The 22441-nt window shown below is 48.2% G+C and overlaps 6 protein-coding genes across 6 annotated transcripts; 3 read left to right on the top strand and 3 right to left on the bottom strand.

Moving 5' to 3' along the window:
• Nucleotides 1-672: 672 nt before the first annotated feature.
• Nucleotides 673-4507, top strand: TRUGW13939_01578 (uncharacterized protein; the record flags this gene model as incomplete). Its single annotated transcript, XM_035484777.1, has 7 exons — nt 673-1104; nt 1174-1495; nt 1546-1770; nt 1818-2143; nt 2191-2577; nt 2622-4448; nt 4499-4507. 7 exons carry the CDS (start codon nt 673-675, stop codon nt 4505-4507), a joined length of 3528 nt encoding a protein of 1175 aa, XP_035340670.1.
• A 46-nt stretch (nt 4508-4553) lies between these two features.
• TRUGW13939_01579 (uncharacterized protein) lies at nt 4554-8192 on the bottom strand (the record flags this gene model as incomplete). The annotated part of the gene is made up of 4 exons (XM_035484778.1): nt 4554-6008; nt 6076-6218; nt 6284-6477; nt 6898-8192. The coding sequence occupies 4 exons, from the start codon at nt 8190-8192 to the stop codon at nt 4554-4556; spliced, it is 3087 nt and encodes a 1028-aa protein (XP_035340671.1).
• Nucleotides 8193-8590: 398 nt separating this feature from the next.
• Nucleotides 8591-15194, top strand: TRUGW13939_01580 (uncharacterized protein; the record flags this gene model as incomplete). The annotated part of the gene is made up of 9 exons (XM_035484779.1): nt 8591-10107; nt 10889-10905; nt 10969-11239; nt 11306-11700; nt 11754-11815; nt 11873-12448; nt 12507-12712; nt 13179-14023; nt 14077-15194. 9 exons carry the CDS (start codon nt 8591-8593, stop codon nt 15192-15194), a joined length of 5007 nt encoding a protein of 1668 aa, XP_035340672.1.
• Nucleotides 15195-15977: 783 nt separating this feature from the next.
• Nucleotides 15978-16961, top strand: TRUGW13939_01581 (uncharacterized protein; the record flags this gene model as incomplete). The annotated part of the gene is made up of 1 exon (XM_035484780.1): nt 15978-16961. The coding sequence occupies one exon, from the start codon at nt 15978-15980 to the stop codon at nt 16959-16961; it is 984 nt and encodes a 327-aa protein (XP_035340673.1).
• A 200-nt stretch (nt 16962-17161) lies between these two features.
• On the bottom strand, nt 17162-17803 carry TRUGW13939_01582 (uncharacterized protein; the record flags this gene model as incomplete). The annotated part of the gene is made up of 1 exon (XM_035484781.1): nt 17162-17803. One exon carries the CDS (start codon nt 17801-17803, stop codon nt 17162-17164), a length of 642 nt encoding a protein of 213 aa, XP_035340674.1.
• A 1400-nt stretch (nt 17804-19203) lies between these two features.
• Nucleotides 19204-20023, bottom strand: TRUGW13939_01583 (uncharacterized protein; the record flags this gene model as incomplete). Its single annotated transcript, XM_035484782.1, has 2 exons — nt 19204-19925; nt 19990-20023. The coding sequence occupies 2 exons, from the start codon at nt 20021-20023 to the stop codon at nt 19204-19206; spliced, it is 756 nt and encodes a 251-aa protein (XP_035340675.1).
• Nucleotides 20024-22441: the final 2418 nt, after the last annotated feature.

Consider the following 22441-nt stretch of genomic DNA (forward strand, 5'->3'; position numbering starts at 1 on the left):
GACCGGTCTTAGCCGTAGATGAAATGCGATGATCAACCAGCCTCGCAAGCATCGTCTTTGTCAAAGCAAACGGACAAGCAAACTCGCATTTTGACAGATATGACACATTCCTGTTTAGCGTGGCAAACGGCATGACGCAGGTACCACCAGGACCAGCTGGATGTATTCGCCGGATCGGGAAATCATTCCACGATGTATACGATGCATACGATGACCAGCCAACACCCCCTTTATTGCGCCATGGGCTTGCAGTCACCGTCGGGACTGGCATTTCCAGCGGAAAACCAAGCCGTATTTGATAGATAATGTTTCCAGCATTTCACCGCGACTCATTGCTATTCGCCGGGATGCCTTTGTACTATGAAGAAATCTTGAATTCAATGTAGGTTGGAAAATATTTCCGCCTAGCCGAACTAGAGTAACAAAACCAAATAGACCACTCCCTTAATTAATTGTTAGAAAATAGAACAGACCCCGAGGGATGTTTAATGTTGCGCACGACTTGGCGACGTCATGGCGGGTGCGACTGCACTAAACGCGTCTCCCAGTTGACGCGTCCGTCGCTGCTGCCCCACACCCGTCAACACTGCACCAGGTATCGTGACTATCATTATCATGTCGATGCTTAGCCTCAATTGCCGATGAGACATTTACTGCCGATATGACCGTATAATGGGGAAGAAGAGGAGGCGCCCAGCCAAGCCGGCCGCCGATGGACTCAACACGAAACGCCTCAAACAAGATGGAGCCTCACGCTGCTCGACACAGACCCATCCTGTTCTGTCACGATACTACCCACGACTAGTGAGCCTAAGACAGTATCTGCTTGACGAACTGCCTTCCGCCTCCAAAGCACGGCGTCGTCGCATTGCTTCTGTCGGGAAGTCCCCTCTCAAGGATGATGAGAAAGCAGCCAGCGGCGACGGCGATGGGAGTGACAAGGCTCTAGCTAGTGTGTTGGACCAGACGCTCATCGGAGTTCTCAAAGAGACTACGTCTGCTGCTGTGGTGCAAGCACGCCAGAGAGACTTTGCTGCCTTTACGCAGTCAGAAGAACGCTCTTTGCTCTGCACTGACACCGGGCCATGCAGCCCTCAGTCCGAGGTAACGTAGTTGAACTGCTTGTTGTGTGACCCTCCACCTGCACATGGCGATCTAACCGGCCTCGCACAGGTAGTCGACTTTGCCATTGCAACTCTCTTCAATCGCACGACGAGCTCGGACCGCAAGCCACAGCATGTCCTGGCTAATGGCTTTCAGCGTGTCACGCGAAAGCAAATCCTGAACTACGGCATCGGAGCCCTGGACTTCAATATACCTGGTCTTGTGTCCCAGTTTCCTAACCACCATGTACTTGCACTCAAGAAGGCTCCCTGGACTGATCTTCTCGGCTTACTCGGAGTAAATGGAGACGATATTATGATTGGATTGTTGCTCGACTGCGGCATATTCCGCTGCATAGACGAGCGTAAATCGGCCTTTCATCAAATCAGCGGTATGTAATGAAGATGTGCACGGCTTTTCCAAGCTGAACAGAGTCATTAGGAGTCTATCTGTCGGAATTAGAGCCAATAGATGAAGTGACGGCAGGCCTCAATACTAATATTACACCACCTGTTGACGCTGCGTCCAAGAATTCTTCCAACTCAAAAAACGCCGCCGAAATTCTGCACAAACCAAACAACATCGTTTTTGTTCGACGGCGAATGTTGTACGCCCGCCCAGCACTTAATGCAAGAGGGGACATCCGTTTTGGCCTGAGACACATCCGTAAGTTAGATCCTCACTTTCGACCAACTCTCTGATTCGTGGATCAGACGTGCTCAATCGCTTTTCAAATTCGGACGACCCAATCCACACTATGCATGTAATGAAATACATGTTTCCTCGACAGTTTGGCTTGCATAATGTGTTTACATCGCAAGTTGATAACCGTCAGACAGTCCAGCCTTTTAAAGACTATACGTTGCGCGAAGACGAGATTGCTCGTTCAGAAGAGCTAAAAAAGGCAAAACACCCACAACAAATACCAAAAGTGCCAAAGCGCCTTCGTGGAGACCCTTTTCAGCTGGTTAGGAAGTTGCAGAAGCGTAACCATGGTTGTTCTTACACGGAGTTGCTGAGGAATTATTGCCCTATTGAAGTATGTTCATTTTGACCTTTCACAAATTCCTCCTCTCACAGCTGTAGGAGACAGGCCCTGCTAGACTCAATTCACTGCTAGCAGTATCGGATCTGAAGACATCCCAGCAGCTTGCTACCCAGGTATCACTGCCGGCTTCGAGAAAATCGGGACCCTCACAGGTATCTTATGTCGATGGGGACTCATCAAGCATAGTACCCTCTGCCAAACATACACCGACACAGAAACCTGGCTTAACGGATTATGCAACTCCCACATCCTCAGTTTCCGCATTTTGTCGCGCAGTTCTTCAGAAATTGGTTCCAAGAGAGTTCTTTGGCCTTGAAGAGGACGGTATATCAAACCAACAATGTCTAATGAAGCAAATTGACCGATTCATCCGCTTGAGTCGATTCGAGAGCCTCACATTGCATGAGGTTTGCAGAGGCATAAAGGTATGTTTCAGGTGCCTTGGGCGTGCCCCGAGCTAACTTCGCAGGTCACTTCTCTTCATTGGCTTGAGCCTCCGAATTGCCAAAGTACAAATGGTGATAGGGTGTCTCTTTCTGATATTCGCAAACGAACCGAGATCCTACATGAGCTAGTCTATTACATATTCGACTCATTGTTGATCCCACTCATTCGCTCTAATTTTTACGTGACCGAGTCCCAAGTCCACAGAAACAAACTGTTTTATTTCCGACATGATGTGTGGCGGCGTATGATCGAGAAGCCCTTGGCAGATATGAAATCTTCAATGTTTGATGAAATCAAACGCCACAGAGTCTCCCGTATTCTTGGACGAAAGAAGCTGCCAGCTAGTGCGGTGAGACTGCTGCCAAAATCTACCGGCACGCGTCCGATCATCAACTTACGAAGGCGAACGACGAAGCGAGTTGGCAACCAATCTTTCTTGGGACCCAGCATTAACTCGACACTGACACCAGTTTTCAACGTGCTCGATTACGAAAAGAAACAAAACCCACATCTACTCGGCTCGTCTATGTTCTCCGTGGGCGAAATGTACCCACGCCTGAAGAAGTTTAAAGAGAACCTGTCGAGTGAACAAGGACAGGAAACGCTCTATTTTGTAAAATTGGATATCCAGTCATGCTTTGACACTATTCCCCAGCGTCGCTTGGTTTCGATGATGGAGAATATCGTGACACAGCGTGTTTATCACGTTACGAAACATGTGGAAATCAGACCAGGCGACACACAACGAAACCCTTTGTCGTCAGAAGACAAGTTTCGAAACGCCAAGCCTATTCGCAAATTCACAAGCAAAGCAATCGGCCTCGGCGAGATACACAGTACTCCTCAACCCATCGGTGCTAAGAGCACGAAAAGGAACACGGTTCAAGTTGACACAGCCGCCGCTAGGAATCATCAAGTAGACACGCTGCTCGATCTTTTGGATGAGCATGTCAGGAAGAATCTCGTGAAAATTGGAAAGAAATACTACCGCCAAAAGAACGGTATCCCACAGGGCTCTGTGCTGTCGAGTCTGCTGTGCAACTTCTTTTACGGCGAGTTAGAGAGAGATGTCTTGAAGTTCTTAGACTGCGAAAAGTCGCTGTTGCTGCGACTGATTGATGATTTTCTCCTCATCACGACAGATGCAGCTCTTGCAAGACGGTTCTTACAGGTTATGATGAACGGCCAGCCCGCGTATGGCATCACGGTCAATGCGAGCAAGAGTCTTGTCAACTTTGAAGCCACTGTAAACGGGACCAAGGTGCCTCGTTTAGTCGGATCGACGCTTTTCCCCTACTGTGGTAATCTCATCGACACGCACACATTAGAACTGCGCAAAGACCGTGACCACGGCCGAGGTCAAGGGAATATCACAGACAGTCTTACGGTCGAGTCTAGCCGAGTTCCAGGGCAAGCATTTCATCGAAAGGTCCTAGCCTCATTCCGACTGCAAACACATACCATGTTCCTCGACACTGAACATAACAACTCCAAGGTGGTGCTTCTGGGGATATACACTAATTTCATCGAGACTGCTATTAAAATGTACCGATACTATAAAACTTTGAGACCGCAATCACGCCCCTCACCGGGTCTCATTCTACGCACAGTACAAGATCTTGTGGAATTCGCTACAAAATTCATTCACTCGAAGCGACGCCAAGTGCCGTCTACCTCTAAACGAACAGGCGTCTCCTCCCTCCACATTCGACATCTCTGCGCGGCAGCTTTCCGTCATGTGCTGTTTAGAAAACAAACTACATTTGCACATGTGCTCAGAGGCTTGCAGCAGATGGAGAGGAACAGTCGACCTAAGACGGACGGGGAGATTTTACTACTTCGAAGGGTTGTGAAGGAGGGAACTCCATTTTTGATAACTGGAGATTTTGACATTGCAAGTTTGATTGATACCCTTTTAGACACTTTCGAATTTGTTACATATTTAGAGAATTGCTCAATCCTCATCGTTCATAAACTCCTGCAACCACTGGGTCCTCCCAATACGACTCCTAATCCTCTTCCCAAACACCCACATAGGCACCGTCAAGAAACAAACAAAAAGAAACAACCCACCCAGCGCACTAAACATAACCAACGCGCCATCCCGCTCCAGCCAACTATTGACAAAATACGTGAACCCAAAGGTAAGCAAATTGCGCGCATTCACCGAGACAAACACCTCCTCACTCAGCTGCGGATAGCAATCAATCACATACCCAAACGCACTGGTCGACGCAAACGCCATGGACATATTTGCCAGCCCAAACGTCAAGACAGGGCCCGACCAGTGCGTCTCAAAGTGCACGGTGGCGCCAAAACCAAAAAACCCCGCAGCACCCAATATGGCGACAATGAGGACCAGCGGAAGCCTGAATTCAGGCTCGTAGATGCCGCGGTTTCGGTTGGTGAGCCAAATGCAGATCCAGTCATTCAGGGGACCAGAAACGACTTCGCCGATAAGTGTCAAAATAAAGGGGCTCAGACTGATCAGCCCTGTTTCCGAGATGGAGAAATTGTAAGGCGGGGCAACGAAGATGACACCATTAACAACGGAGAAGACGACGATCCAGGTCAGGGTTATGCCGAAGAGGAGGAAGCCCCAAAAGACAGCTGGGTAGAAGAAGAGGATGAACGGGCGCGCGAAGATTTTTAACGGCGAGGCGTTGGAATACTTGCCGCTGAAGATGCGCAGGCTGGAGAGATATGTTTGCTTTTGGGTGCTGGTGTCTTGATTGTTTGAAGTGGCAGTAGCTTGGATCTCGAGCGAAGCGTCTTCTACCTCGACGTGCTCGTCTAGAGTCTTGTCCGTAGAAGAAGCGAGATTTGCAAGAGACGATGGACGGAGAAACGTCGACTCGGGCACAAACAAGACAATCGCCACAAGCAACACGCCAAACAGGATGGCACACATCCAAAAGGTCCATCGAAAGCCCAGATTCTGGATAATATACCCTGAAATCAGCGAACCGCCGGCAATACCGCACATGAGGAACAGATTCCACACTGCGATTCTCGTGCCACGCTCGTGCACAAAGTAGAGATCCTTGATTGTCGCAAGAACGAGGATTTCATACGGTGCCATCCCCAGGGCTGACACGACCCGAGCCGCCAGGAAAGAATCGTACGAGCTGGACGCGGCGGCCCAGATACTCGTCACGAACATGATCACGCTAGCGAAGATGTAGATGGGCCGCTTGCCATAGATTTTGGCGACCGGGTTGATGAAAAACACGCAGAGGCCGAGCGTCATGGTCAGCCAGGCGGTAGCTTGGGATAGTGTATTGACGCTGATATTGAGTTCAGCGGAGACCTGGACGAAGCCTGGGGACAGCATTGGACCGAACGCGCCGACTACGGCAGCTGAGAGGCCGATGATGAGGAGGATGAGTTCTTTTTGCCATTGTGGCCACTGGAAAAAAAAACAGAAACGTTAATATTCTTCTAGATGATCGATGTGGTGTTTCCTTTGTACTCACGTTTAGCGGGTCATTCGGTGAGTTGGATGGCTGTGGCACGAGAATGATGTGCGAGAAATTGCCTCGGCCGTGCTTTAACTGATCTAGTGGGATGTGGGCGTATTCCGGGGGAGGTTCAGTGGACTCCTTGTCGCCCATGATTGCTGTTTTATTGTGAGCAATTGAACGCCTGTCTGTACTCTGCTGCCTCAGGAGAAAATCGACTTACCCGTCCCCGGCACGAGCTCCATCTTCTTGCAATCTAGGATCCCGAATGGCATGGTGAATGACGTGCCTCTAGATGATGTTTGAAGCCGAAAAAGGTCCGTAAAAAATAGAAGAAAAAGAAGAGAAGAGACGAAATGAAGACAAAAATCGCCGAATGCTGTCACACGTAGATAAGAAATATCTGTCCGGGCTTTACTTCACTGTTAGAGCTCATCACCTGCCAAAAAAAAAACGGCGTGTTTGACGTGAGAAAGGGTGCTAGGAGCTGCCACTATTAAATAGCTCGTCAATTGACCAACCCATGAAAGACAGACTCAAAAACACGCGGAAACGTACCAGGGGGAGACCCGGCCGGCACTTGGGGGGGAGCGGAGGATGTCCGATCACCACGCGCTGATTGGGCCCAGGCCCGAGCTGTAGTGGATTAAGTTGCTCTGCGGGGCCCCGCAGTAGTAGTTCTGCCGGGGAGAAAGTTTGCCTTGATGGACCCTTTGTTGGTACGAACCTACAGGATGGATATTGATCTGAATGGATAGTAGTATATTCGTAGTCTTTCTACAAGATTATTACGTCTCCTTATGCAACTCGGCTGTCACACCGTCGTATACTTCATACGCATGCTGCTCCGAGTCAAAATCCAACAGCCACGCCTCTCGCTGAAGCTTCAACGCCTCTGGATTCTCCTTGACCTGGTCAAAATCTGCCTTGTGCCATTTATCCCGCGTGGTCTCGCCCGTTTTCTGCGCTTTCAAGACCCGGTCGTACCGAATTCGCTCGTAGGCGCGTAGAGCCTCGGTCACGTTGGACCGGCTGCCGCATTTCTCCAGACAGACGGCCAGCGTGGTTCCGTCTTCCATGGATTGGGATGCGCCTTGGATAGATGTCGGCAGAAACGGGTGTGCGGCATCGCCAATTAAAGCAATGCGTTGTTTGGGGCTGATCCAGGTGGGCAGCGGGTCGCGGTAGATTAGTTTCCAGTCGACGAGATAGTCGGGTGGAGTGGCTTTGACAATCTCTTGCACGATTGGATCCCAGCCCTCGACGACCTTGAGGCAGTCCTCTATCTTGCCGGGCGTGGACCAGGATTCCTCAATATCGGCTTCGTCCTGCTCAATATCAGCTTTTACACTTGTGCTACGTGTATAAAGAGAAAGGAAGCCCACCTTGTGTGTGCATACCCAGCTAAAGTCCTTTCCATTCTTCAGCGAGGCAGCGATGAAATGAACGTCTGGTCCAACCCATGCACAATGCGAGTCTCCATTTTTCCACAAATGGTCAGTCAACGGCGACGTCAGTTTCGAAGAGTCAAACCACGATCGAAAGATGGCGTATCCTGACGATCTAGGCTTGTCCTCGTATCCCAACACAATCTTGCGTCCTCTAGAACGAACACCTTCTGCTGCAAAGACCACATCCGCCGTGAACTTTTGCTCCTCTGAACCGGCATTATCAACTTGTTTCACCACCACACCGGCTTCGGTATCCGTCTCAAAGTAATCCACCACGCGGTGGCCCAATCTAATATCAATCCCGCGAGCCTGCGCATGTTTGAAGACAATCTCATGAATTTCGCCGCGATGACCGTTGAATTTCTTCCCAAACGACTCCTCGTCATGCCAGTACTGTGTGAAGAGATCCTCACCCTGGTACGTCACAAACTTGATTCCGTCGCTCTTGTGGCAGATTGGATCCATGGCCTCTTCAACCCCTTCCCATTTCTGGAAAATGCGTCCGCTGTTGGGACCAAACGAGATGATGTCGCCCAGGATCTTGAGGGCCGAGAAGGCTTCGAGGACCTGGACATCGTGGCCCTTGCGATGGCATTCAATCGCAGCAGTGAGGCCGGCAAAGCCAGCACCCACAATGAGCACTTTGATACCTGTTGGGGATTTGCGAGAGAATTTAGACATGGTTGAAATCAAAAATTGGAGTGGCAATCGTCCATAGACCGTGGGCTGGTCCTAGACTTTTGTTCACATATTGATAAGATCACATTAGCTTATCGTAGTCCTGATATAGTATTGCCGCGGGGTATTTTGAACGCAGCCCCGAGTACTCCGTAATTACTAAGAATATGGTAATAACTTTGATCTGCTGGCTGTAGTGTCTGCTGTGGAGAAGCCCAGGGGCCGGCAATCCCCCACGGGGTCCCGTCCGGAGCGTTCCCCGCACCAACAGGCATGTGGGACTGTGGACACTGACCGTGTGCACTCTGAAGTTTTCATCTGGCGATAGTAGGCAGAAATATGATCGAAATTTAAAACCGGAGCTGAGATCTGTTGCTGTTCTTGTCTTCAGCATATACATAATGCTCGCGCTTATATTATCCAGTTTTGGCGCCATCGTGCAGTCGTGGTACATAATTCCAGCTACCGCTGCGTCAATACTGCTTGGAATCATCATTCATGACTGGATTCTCTCTCTGCGCATGCCCCCAGGGCCGCGGCCACTCCCCTTCATCGGCAACAAACCTCTGATCCCGACATCTTCGCCATGGATCCAATTCGAAAAATGGTCGCGAACATACGGGCCAATATTCACACTCTGGATTGGCAGGCGACCAACAGTCATCATCTCTGACCCAAATGTCGCCGTCGATCTGCTCGAAAAGCGAAGCAACAAATACAGCTCTCGGCCGCGGTTCGTCGTCATGGGCGAGCTGTACTGGGAAAACGCGAGCATTCTCGTGCAGCCGTATGGCAGAGAATGGCAGATTCGACGCAAGCTGTTGCATCAAGCCTTGAACCCGTCCGCGTTGCGCGTGTACAAGCCCGTCCAGGAAGCAGAGGCAACGAGGTTGTGCTATCAGTTGTTGTCCCGGCCAGACGCGTTTGAAGGAATTATGGATCGGTTTACGGCGAGTGTGGTTTTTAGTATTGCGTATGGTCATCGGATCGACTCGATGAATGCAAATATTATTCGCCAGCGGCTGGACTTTATGCAATACTCCGCCTCGCTTAATGTGCCCGGACAGTATCTGGCTGAAAGTATACCAGCGCTAAAATACGTGCCAACCATTTTTGCTCCGTGGAAACGAGCTATTCAAGCAAAGGGGCGCGTTGAGGCCGATGCCAACATGTCGCTGGTCCGCGAGGTACGAAATGAGATGGCAACGAAGAAAGACCTGCCGGATTCATTGACAAAACTTCTTCTCCAAGCCCGCGATGAAGATCCGGCGTCCTTTTCCCTGCTCAGCGAAAAGGACTTTTCATTTATTCCCGCGTCTTTGTTTGGAGCCGGGAGCGACACGACGGCGAGCACACTGTGCAGCGGAATTTTGATGTTGATCACAAACCCGATTACTCTCCAAGCAGCACACGCGGAGCTCGATGCAGTTGTTGGCACGGATCGGTTTCCAACCTTTGATGACAAAAAGTCACTACCATATATCGATGCTCTATGCAATGAGATTCTCCGTATCCGCCCGGTTGCCGTCTTGGGTGGAACACCACATGCCAACTCCGAGTCAGATACATACCGGGGATACTACATCCCAAAGGGAACAAACATCCTGTCCAACTCATGGGCCATTAACCTCAACCCGCGCTACTATCCAAACCCGCACCATTTTAACCCTCTTCGATTCTTGCCGGATTCTGTGCCGCCTAGTTCACTGGAATACCTGCCAAAGAGCTATGTTGAATCCACGCCACAGGAAAAAGGGGAGCCACACCCGTCCAAAGACGGACACAGTTCGTTTGGATGGGGACGACGAATCTGTCCGGGAGCGGGACTAGCTCAAAACTCACTGTTTATCGCTGTCGCGAAGATGCTGTGGGCATTCGATATCTTGCCGTACACGGAAGCAGATGGGTCAACGAGGAGGTATGACACTTTTGCGTACACGGAGGGGTTCAATATACGCCCAAGGCCATTCGAGTGTGTGATTCGTATCCGTAGCGAGAAGCATAGAGAAGTGTTGGAGCGGGAGGTGATCGAGGCTGAAAGGATAATGGCTCGATTTAGTGCCTTTGCGGAGTAGTTTTAAACTAGGAAACATTTGGGGTTAGAACTATCATTTATCCAAGCCATAGCACCAGCTCAGATGATTTCGAAGTAGATAGACTGATTGCATAAAATGTGCATGCTGGTTCCTTCCCAAAGAGGAAATACCCGAACGCGTAGCATATGATTGGTCAGAGCTGAAGAAATAGCGAGGGAAAAGCGGATATTACAGCCGACAGACCAATGAGAGTAGCGCTTGGCGTGGCATATGCTGTGCATTACTTTTTATTCCATTTATCCCTGGCAACCACGCGGTGCACAACTGCGTTTTATGCCAATATTGTGCTAGTGCAGTCCACGTGCGCGCTGCACAAGCGTGCATAACTGCATTAAGCGAATGTGTTGAAGGCTGTTGTTGGGACGAGAAGAACATTGCAACGTATGCGGGATAAAGGATAAAGCGCCCTAGCAGGCTGCTAATATTGGATGAATAATATAATATATAGCTGAACCTGTAACTAATTTCATGTTAATAATCCGTCTTTAATAAAACCTCCCCTTCAAGACTGTCTTGTCTGCTGTCTCCCTGTTGCACGCGAGCGTTAGAAAGAAGCGCTCCTTCCCCGCATTTTGCTCCCTCGCGTCTCCGGGGTTGCTCAAGTGGCATGGCGCACACCGGTATGTCTCTTCTCTTCTACACCGTCCAAATTGAGACCACAAACCACTAACAAACAACACCAGATGTAGCGGATGGCGAGAGCCCCGATGTAGTCCGCGCAGATGAGACGAGCGATTCGGTGGTAGAGAAAGAAGTGCAACATGTCACACGCGATCTCGAAAGTGGCTCGGCGCCATCAGAAAAGGCCGACAAGCCAGACGAGGCTCAAACAGAGCCTCGCGATCCAAACCTGGTCGACTGGGATGGACCGGACGACCCAAAAAACCCAATGAACTGGACGCTCAAGCGGAAGCTGATAATCACAAGCTGTATCTCAATCATCACGCTGTTGACGTATGTGGTCGCGACTCTCATGATGCCTAAGGGGCATAACAGACTAACTCTTGCATATTTTTTTAGACCGCTGGGCTCGTCCATGTTCGCACCCGGTGTACCCCAGGTCATGAGGGATTTCAAGTCGGATAACATCTACTTGGCTTCCTTCGTCGTGTCTGTCTATCTGCTTGGCTATAGTTTCGGGCCACTGTTGATTGCTCCGTTGTCGGAAATGTACGGCCGCGCACCTCTCTATACGGCCTGCAACTTCCTCTTCACCATCTTCAATGTAGCTTGTGCCCTTGCACCCAACATGGCGGCCCTGATAGTTTTTCGGCTTTTCGCCGGACTAGCAGGAAGTTGCCCGTTAACGATAGGGGCTGGCACCCTTGCGGATATGATTCCGCCAGAACGGCGAGGTGCTGCTATGTCCGCATGGGCACTGGGACCTCTTCTGGGACCTGTCATCGGTCCGGTTGGTAAGTATTAGCTGTATAGATAACTCGTTGGCAATGCTAATTCTATTGTGTAGCGGGTGGATACCTTACACAGGCAGCAGGATGGCGGTGGACCTTTTGGGTGTTGGCAATTGCGGTATGTCAGCAATACCAGTCTGCTTCAATAACATGAGTCTGATAGTTCATTGAATAGGGAGGCGTAGTGAGCATTCTAACAGTCGTGTTCATGCGCGAATCTTACGCCTACGTTCTTCTCGACCGCAAAGCCAAGCGACTACGAAAAGAAACAGGCAACCCAGACCTACGTTCCGTCCTAGATACAGGAAAATCGCCTCGTGATTTGTTCGCTTTCTCCATCGTGCGCCCAACAAAGATGCTCTTCCTGTCTCCGATTGTGTTCCTTCTGTCGCTTTATGTTGCCGTCATTTACGGCTATCTATATCTATTGTTTACCACAATGACCACCGTCTTTGAGGACAACTACGGCTTTTCGCAGGGATCCGTAGGCCTGGCTTATTTGGGTATTGGCGTTGGATCGCTGATTGGGCTATTCACTCTCGGACTCGTGTCGGATCGTCTTCAGCATTATCTTACCAAGAAGAACGGAGGCGTGCCCAAGCCTGAGTATCGGCTTCCGCCCATGATATTTGGCGCGTGGTTCATCCCGCTTGCTCTGTTCTGGTATGGATGGACGGCTGAGAAGCATTATCACTGGATTTTGCCTATCTTGGGGACCTCCTGTCTCGGAATAGGAATGTTGATGGGATTTGTACGTATTATTGTTAGTGAAGAAATTGTTTATGACTCTGCTGACAAGCGCTATATAGATGTGCACGTCAACATACCTCGTCGACGCATACACAATCTACGCCGCCTCTGCAATAGCCGCCAACACCGTCTTTCGCTCTTTGCTCGGAGCATTGCTGCCGCTTGCCGGAAATAAAATGTATGCCACACTGGGTCTTGGCTGGGGGAACTCGGTTCTCGGTTTTATTGCGCTTGCTCTCGCTCCCTTGCCGTTGATATTTTACAAGTACGGCGAGCGAATTCGCACGAGCAAGCTGTTTCACGTCGAATTCTGAGCTGTTGTCTTACTGTATATACGGAGAATATTCAATGATACACGGAGTTTTACTACATATGGCCCACCTAAAGGGTAAATATCCTTGCGGGGGAGAAGGCGATTCAGCCTAAAGACGACCCTCTTGGAGCAGCTTACCCCGCAGAAACCATATGTTTCTACGTGTTGGGCATGAATTACTGAAGGATAAATAGAGCATTTAATAACGGGTTTACGATCTAATATTTAAAAATATCAACTATTAATCTGGGGAGCACCCATTCGTGGAACTATAACAGCCACATTTTCCGTACCCCTGTTTTTACTTTTAGACAAAGACTATTACAAAGCCAAAGCCCAAAAAAGAAAATCTTAAAATGATTACCAAGGACTTGACAGGGACTCGACTGATATACCAGTTCGACTCTGAAAAAGTAAGCATCGAGCCCTGGGGCCCCAATGCCGTCCGCGTCCGGGCAACGCACCTGCCGGAATTCCCTCACAATCACGATTGGGCTCTCTCGCCGGATCTCAAACCTTATTCTTCACCATCAACAACTCTCATAACCGATGAAGATGGAGGCGGCAGTCTCACCAACGGCGCCATCCGCGCAACCATCTCAGCGCGCGGCAAACTCACCATCCACAACACGAACACCGGAAAGCTGCTTCTCGAAGAATACATGCGCAACCGCAACGACCAGCTGGACCCAAAATGCTCGGCGCTGAACATTGAAGCGCGTGAATTCAAGCCCCATGCCGGGCGGGATGATTACCATCTCACGCTCCGACTGGAAAGCGTGGATTCCAAGGAGAAGATTTATGGTATGGGGCAATATCAGCAGCCGTTTTTGGATCTCAAGGGGATCGATCTTGAGCTTGCGCACCGTAATTCGCAGGCATCTGTGCCGTTTGCGGTCTCGTCGTTGGGGTATGGGTTTCTGTGGAATAACCCTGGTATCGGCCGTGCCGTGTTGGGGAAAAATGTCATGTCGTTTGAGGCATACTCAACAAAGGTACTGGACTACTGGATCGTGGCCGGGGAGTCTCCAAAGGATATTGTGGAGGCATATGCAGATGTCACGGGCAAAGTGCCTATGATGCCTGAATATGGACTTGGGTTTTGGCAATGCAAGCTTCGGTATCAGACGCAGGATGAGTTGCTCGAAGTGGCAAGAGAATATCGCAGACGAAAGCTTCCGATTGATCTAATTGTTATTGATTTCTTCCACTGGCCACTGCAGGGAGATTGGAGATTTGACCCTGTCTATTGGCCAGACCCAGGTAATCCCCCCTCCAAATGATGATAGTTGTGAAGCAGATACTGACGAAAACAGACGCAATGATCAAGGAACTCAACTCCCTGAAAATCGAGCTCATGGTTTCTATCTGGCCCACAGTCGATACACGCTCGGAGAATTACGAGGAAATGCGAGAAAAGGGATACCTCATCCGCGCAGACCGCGGAATTCGCACAGCAATGAACTTCCAAGGCGAAACCGTGCATTTCGACGCCACACACCCTGGTTCGCGAAAATACATATGGGACAAAGCCCAGAAAAACTACTTTTCCAAGGGTATTCGAGTGTTTTGGCTCGATGAAGCTGAACCTGAGTACACTGCGTATGATTTTGACAACTATCGGTATCACCTCGGCTCGAACGTGACGATAGGGAACATCTATCCCAAGGAATACGCACGAGCGTTCTACGAGGGACAGACAGCTGCAGGACAGAAGAATGTCGTGAATCTCTTACGCTGCGCATGGGCTGGATCCCAAAAGTATGGAGCGTTGGTATGGAGTGGCGATATTGCCTCTAGTTGGGAATCGCTTCGCTGTCAGCTTGCTGCTGGTCTAAACATGGGTATTTCAGGCATCCCGTGGTGGACGACTGATATCGGTGGCTTCCACGGTGGAGATCCCACGAAGGAGCCCTTTAGAGAGCTCCTTGTGCGTTGGTTTCAATGGGGTGCCTTTTGCCCTGTTATGAGGCTGCATGGAGATCGCGAGCCAAAACAGCCACAGCTCGGAACGACTGGGGGTGCAACTTGCCTATCCGGGGCACCGAATGAAGTGTGGTCGTATGGTGAGGCGGTGTACGGTATTTGCGTCAAGTATCTAAACATTCGCGAACAGCTACGTGACTATACGCGGGGGTTGATGAAAGAGGCCCATGAAAAGGGGACACCGGTAATTCGACCACTGTTTATCGAGTTCCCAGATGATGTCCATGCATGGGAGATCGAGGATCAGTATCTGTACGGGTCGAAATATCTCTGTGCGCCGGTGTTGTATCCAGGCCAGAAGACGCGCTCTGTCTACTTGCCACGAGGAACGTGGTCGTTCTTCAAAGATGGGGCTATCGCCGGTGATCAGGGAGAGACTTTTGAGGGAGGAAGGACAGTCGATGTTGACTGCCCTGTTGAAATGATGCCGGTGTTTATCAGGCAGTAGAGGCAAGATGTGTATACCGACAGGGTTAGAAGAGGTCACTGCATATATATGTAAAGCAACCAATTTGTCAACTGGCGGAGTTTATGGACTATAAATATTTTTTGCTACTTGTATATTGAATTGTCTAGTGAAGTATATCTCCTACGTACTGTTTTTTTTTTTTTGTCTTCAAGTCATCAATATTTAGCTCGTGACAAAGTAAATGCGCGAGACGGCTTTTTAGAACATTTTCGAGAGTAAATACTAGCCAACCAAACTACCTGTGGCTGCTAGGAAAGGGGGATTCTTTAACCGGAAGGAATGAATTGATATTACGACCTTTTCCCTAGCCCGGTGAAAATGGCTGATTATAAACCCCCAAACTTGTTTATAGAACTAGAACATGGGAAACTGATCTTTTGAAAGTGATGTAAATTTTTTTTAAAAAAATGTTTTGTCACCTTCCCCAGAGCCTTTGACGGAGTTGTGCTTTTATTCCTCAGCAATAAGTCCCTACTCAAGAAATGCAAGGCAAAGTCATAATATAAATCTAGAGGTAGTCTGCCTAGAAATACCTGACCTTTAAGGCAATGATCAACTGCATGAAGAGAGCACTGAAGACGGGTTAAAACCACGAAGTAGAGAAAAGGAATTTCATTGGCCGAAACCGAGAAATAGTGGGTCTCACACTAGTTCCTTGGCCCATTTCTTTGCGTTGCGGACTGTGCATAACATTTGCAATCAGGATATACTCAAGCACAAGCTCGCAGGCTTTTTTCCCCAAAGGAATTAAATGATGTTGAAATGCCTTACGGTGGCAATGAGTTGACATATGCTAGTCCTAATATCGAGGACTACACGTTAGATCACATCAGATATGTTCACCTCGACAAGGGGCAACGCGGCCATCTCGTGCCAACACAGAGGCTTGGTGCGTTAGAGCTGCTCCACATGGTTCTTATTCAGCTTGATATACCATCATTAACCGCCTTTCGACGCGTTAATCGACGAGCTACATCGATCGTAGACTTGGTTCCTCAATACAAAGCAATCACAACGCACGCGCCAGTTACACTTTGGGGGATCTTCACTATTGGGACCGGTCGGTGGATTTCTTGTCAGGACCTTTATGAAAAGCTTTCGACGGCCGAATGCGAGAGCTGTGGTGATTTTGGCGGATATTTGTATCTGATTACATGCTGCCGTGTTTGTTTTCTCTGCTTCACTGTGAAGGCCGACTATCTTCCACTACGGCAAGCAGACGCGACTCGAAAATTTGGACTTGACCGTTCTCATCTGGAGAACCTGCCTACAATGAAGACTGTTCCCGGCTATTATTCACCACGAGAAATTAAACTCCGGGATCGACTCACGTTAGTCGATTATAGGGCTGCGCGGCGAACCGGAATTGCTATACACGGTTCCGAAAGCAAAATGAACGAGCACTCGGTACATATACAGGCTAAGAAGTTGGAAAAATACAATCTACGGAGATCTAAGCATACGGCAGGTGCTGCAAACCCAAACCCGCGTCGACCTAGAACCGAGGATGAATTTGATGGGTACTCGTCTAACCCTAAACGATTCGTGGCAATTGTCCGCGCCCCTTTCCTTAATCCTGGTGCTACATCCCTTGAATGGGGGTTTCATTGTTCAGCTTGTAGATCCCACCACTATAATCGACCGCTTCATTGGCGAAGGAAATTCACCAAAGATAGCCTCAAAGCCCATATCGAGGAGTGCGGGGAGATTGTAGACGGGAAGCATGTGCGACAACAATTAATTTGAATTGATTGCAATAAAAGTTTGAACGTAAATCATGTATAGCTTTAAATACAATAGAAAATACAGGAATATTCATCAACCGACAATAGATATAACAGGACGCACAGAGCAGAAGCCGATGTATCACCCATTCCATCCTTGCAGATTATCAAATTCGTTCTGTTTACTTATGACAACATGTGTCATAGCAGCCGGGAACTTTTCTATCTGCGCATCTCGTCTTTACCCGGCTTGACCATGTGTTTAATGCACATGTGGAGAGACGCCCCTGATTCAGTCCATCTCACAGGAGAGCATTTAACATTCGTCCCGAATCGCTCTGGGCATTGCTGGAACTCCTCGGTCTTTCTGCAACCACACGTATACATGCGGAAGAACTGGGTGCACATCTTCAAAGGGTCAGCGGTTGACTCGTTCTCAAGATATGGGATCTCCCACTCGAAGCGAGCGAACTTGGCGACCACAACAGCATTTTCAAATTGGAAGCATGTTGCTTCATATATTCCTGTTCGTAGCCTTTTTCCCATCTTCAGATCAAGATAATCCACATATGTTCCGTGCCACTGATGTTTGATACCTGGGAAGCGAGTCCGGACAGCACTTGTAAAATGTGGCTTGCCGTTCCGTGGATTTTTGGCCACCAGCCCATCGTTCCAATCTCCAGCAGGGAGTTCCGGAAGAAGAGATATTAGGGATGAACCGAAACACAAATCTTCCAGCAGGTACAGGCCAGGTTCGATGGTGACATATTTGATGCTTTGACCGTTGACCAGAAGACGGACAAAGCTATCATCGTTTTCATCGGCTTCGGCGTGGAGGAGCTCCAATTTTGGTTGACTGTCCATCGTTTTATTCCGATGGTGATAACAGTAGAAACTGTATTGATATCAATGGATGGACTGCTTGTATATGAATTCGAATATTGCAAGGGATTATCTAGGGGAGACTGAGGTACCTGGTGCTAGGTGGTTGTGGTATTTCTGAACATGTCCGCCCAAAATACCCAACTAACATTTATCGAGGATATGCTCGCGCAACTTTGCTACTATATTTAATTTGGTCACAAGTGTTTGGCGCTAATTATGGAACAAACATTGGTTCCTCAGCGTTGTTGAACCCTTTTGCGGGTTCCGCGATTCCGGAGATCGAGATTCGTAATATCACACATGTTCTAAAGCTGCATTCTATCGCGTAAAAGAATAAAAATAGCAATATTTTTCCTAGTGGCGTTCAAGTTGGAGGTATTCCACGTTATAATTGGGTTATAGTTAGCAAAGCAATATTAAATTGGTAACACTAACGCGAAAGTCGTCTTCTCATATCGAGTCTGGTGCTTAGAGAATGTAACTTGTGATTGATAAATATAAAGCCAGCCCTTCCCAACCATAGAAACTTGAGAACTGCGAAATAACCAATCTTTCACATCATACTTCAAAACATATTACACCAGCAAGTCAATACATAGGTAAGATACATGTGAAATATCACTACATCGCGAAAAGTCTAACAGTTTCTAGGCTACATATATAGCAGAGCACGAAAATTCTAAATTTCGAATATAAACACTGAGAAAGTAAAAAGCAATGTCAATCACGTTTCTAGAACACTGGTTTGATTGACTACGAATGGATACATGAACATGAAATCGGACCAAAAATTTTGGGCCATTTCACAGAAGACGGCCGAGTTATTGGGTTCCTGATGGAATGCATCAGAGATGCCCGGTACGCTGGCCCAAACGATCTTGTGGAGTGCCAAGATGCAATTCGGCGACTGCACGAGTTAGGGGTCCATCATGGCGACACGAATCGGTTCAACTTTCTTGTTCGTGATTCGAAAGCCGTTTTGATTGATTTTGACTCGGCCCGAAATTGCAACGACCAGGATGCGCTTCACAAAGAGTTTGATGGCTTGCCAGGACGTCTACAGGATACTTCTCAGGCAGGAGGTGGCGGTGTTCTTCCATAAATCTTCCCTGGATTCTTTTGGTTTATCTGCCGGCGTGTGGGTCGAATTATAATAAGTAATATGCAGTCAATGTCACAATTAAAATGTTACTATATGTTAATTGTTTCCCCTTTCCTATAAGTACGGTCTTGCGGTATAGGGGGTCATTCTAATACCCACCCCAAAGAATAATTCAACGTTATATGCAATTCGTTTCAATGAGAAGGTGTTGTATTTCTTTGCTACTATCAAGACATTTGTCCTTAAATGAGAACATATTCAACCAACCATAATATCTCTACCATGGGCGTACGCCGTCGAAGTGAAGGTACTTGCCAACATCTGCATCTCTCTTACCCTCGAGTACACCCAACAATAACTTCCCCGAGTCTTCGGCAGGCCGAGCGCGCCCACCGGCGCTGACTGCTTCCGGGCTTGTTCCTCGAAGGTTTGACTCGACGAGACCTGGGCAGACAGAAAAGACTTTGATTCCTTGAGGTGCAAATTCTTTGTGGTCCTCTACCATGACCATATTCATTGCCTGCTTGCTCACGCGGTATCCAATACCTTTGAATGATGCAAAGGGAGAGCTAGGAGTCGAGGCTTCGGTTACCGACCCAAGACTGCTCGTGATATAAATCAAGTAGGCACTGGCCGACTTGAGCAGCAAAGGTAGAAACGCACGTGTCGTGAGAGCTGCACCGACAACATTTGTCTTGAATTGCGACTCGAGCTCGTAGTCAAGATCACCCGAGGAAACGTAGATGCCGGCATTGTTGATGAGCGCATCTACTCTGCCAAAATCTTTTTCGACTTGCTTTGCAGCCGCTGAAATTGAGGATTTATCGTTCATGTCAATGTGCACTGTTGACAGTGAGCCCTTTGTTTTGGGATCCGACTGGAGAGTTTGGACAGCTTCAGCGCCCTTGGTTGTGTTTCGCGCTCCAATTATGACATGGTAATTGGCAGACACCGCCGCCAAAACTTTGGCCGTTGCGTAGCCGATTCCAGAGTTGGCTCCTGAAATACAATTAGTCATGGGCCTAGAAGAAAATAAAAGCGTAGGTATTAGGGTAAGTCTTACCTGTTATCAGGACGATTCTTGATGTTGATGCCATGGTGCTGCCTTTGGGTAATTGAAATCTAAACTCGTTTGTCTAAAGAACAACCGTAAAGTGCAATGTTTGATGCTTAGTTAGAGTCATGCTTGTATAGTCTAGATGGTGGTATTTATATGCTCGGACGAAGAAGATCGGCAAATCGGAGGTAGCTCCTAAACCCGCCCGAAGTACCGAACACGCGCATTATGTAACCGAAAAACCGATATATCACCGCGGATTTATTTATCGTTGAGTATTACGGGCCATAGAAATACGTCATATTAGCAAGAATCAATACGACAGCCCCCGTGGGACTTGAAAATTGGCTCAAATACTATAGTGGTCCATGCAGTTAGGGCTGGGGGCGGTGGGTATTTCCGGGAATGGTTAGGGTCGGCCGCCGGGGTCTGGACTAGAATTTTGAGGGATTCTGTATTTAGATCTTTCCAATTTATAAGCTCGGAGATATCGCTATGTTACTGGCTTTAACCAAAGTGTTGGCATGTTTTCCGAATTTAGCACCATTGGATCATTCTGACCTTGCGATACATGTTTGTTTCGTTTTTCCTCCTTGATTAGAAAGTTTCTCCGGGACCGGTTGGCAGTTCACTATGTACTGTAGTGCTAGCGGACGCGGGAAGAATATCAACTCTGAGAACCCACCGCCTGAGTATTTCGCAACCTCAATTGAAATTTTCTGTTATGCAGATGGGCACATAATGGAGGTGATATTCGGATGATCTGCTAAATGCTGCTGGTTGACTTGAACATAAGTGGAGGTTCGGGCGGTCAGCGCACGGGAGTACTAACCCCAATGGGGAAACAGCCGGCAGAATGGGTGTGCACCAACAGATGCCACCAAACAGAAAATACCATCTCAGAGCCGTTTGGAGGGTGGAATGGTCCAAGTTCAGTTCTCAAAGATGGAAATGTTTCCTTGTTGAGTACAATGTACCTGTTTTAGAGACCATCTTCCAGCAAAACATCCTACCGGAAGAGGCCCGGTAGCAAAATACCTCCTCCCAAGTAACAACCTCGATAACAAATACGTTATGCGAGAACAAGATTCTTCGGTGCCCAATGCACCAGTGGCCCCCTCACGCAGCAGGTAAACTGAGAACGTGAATTGGTCGTTTGGGTTTTGGCCTTAAAAACAAAGGCCTCGAAATTTTCCATCCCATCAGGACAAGTTGTTGGGCTGCAGCCTGGGCAGGAAACCCCGTTGATCAATTTAGATGTCCCAGAGCTTCCTAGAGTATCAAAATTAGTAAAAGAAAATAATTTTCCGTGGGAGTATACGGCATTTACTAACCTGTAGGAGCACATAGATTAGGTTGCTTCATCCTTGCACGGCAGCAGCAATGGTGCTAAACGTAAGCCCATTTTCAGGGCTCTATCGCGGTCTTGAAATTTTCAGGAGGTCGAGTATGTCCAACGTTTGCCATTGTGTCAATAATCTTGGCAGCTTGTGCCTGACCACCGAAATTTCAACGTCTCATGTAATGGCCAATATTGAATTTGGCCCATTTTTGGCGGACAGATGAAAATGAAATAACCGAAAAATGGTTGAAAAAGTTTGACGTCCGTCGAAATATCATCACCCGTGGATTGTTGAGCTCCACAATGGTGCTTCCAGCGACAAGTGTCGACTAAATAGCCGACTAAAAGATGTCATCGGCCAAAAGCATAGCCAGGATCAATCTAGGCTTCTAGAATAATCTGCACCGGATGGGAAATAAAACTTGGCATATACACATGCGCGCAGGTACGTTTGTTGTTGTTAAGATATTTGTTCAGCCCAATGATTTCAATCCTGTTGTTTTTTTTATAGGATTTCCAGAGTTACTTCAGCCTGTTTGATAGTGTCGAGGGGTTTAACAATAGAGGCCTCAAGCGATAGAACGTAAGGAATACGTGTAAGCGCATCGACTTGGCTCGTAAGGCAATAAAGAAGAGCCTATTATGATAGTAAGGAGCTCAGCGTCAAGGCGTTGAAAATGAAGAGATGAGCATCGAAAATCCAAATAGTGCGTCTGAAGAGCGTGAGGCTTGAGCAAAGCAAAGTGAAAAACCAAATCTGTTGTAGAGGAAGTTAGCATAGTAGTCAGAGAGACGTTAAATAGAAAATAAACTCGCCATCTGACCTCTTGAGGCCTGCACCAAAAGACCAAAAGTCCCCTGGGCAGTCAGCATATGCTACATATATACCAACATTTCAATTTGAGAACAAGTAATGAAACCGTCTCTCTTCTTGCTGGCCAGATCATGGTCAAGGGCACTCATGATCACAGAAGATTTACTGAGAAAAGAGCCCTGCCTTAACAAGGGTTGACTGGGTATTGGGACCAGCATGCGGGTTATGCTTTTAATGCTTGTCAAAAAATACGGGTAAAAATAAGAGCAAAGAGTAAAAATAAAAAGTAATCATAGGGAAAT

Source organism: Talaromyces rugulosus, chromosome I (genome assembly GCF_013368755.1).
Source record: "Talaromyces rugulosus chromosome I, complete sequence".
NCBI lineage: Eukaryota > Fungi > Ascomycota > Eurotiomycetes > Eurotiales > Trichocomaceae > Talaromyces > Talaromyces rugulosus.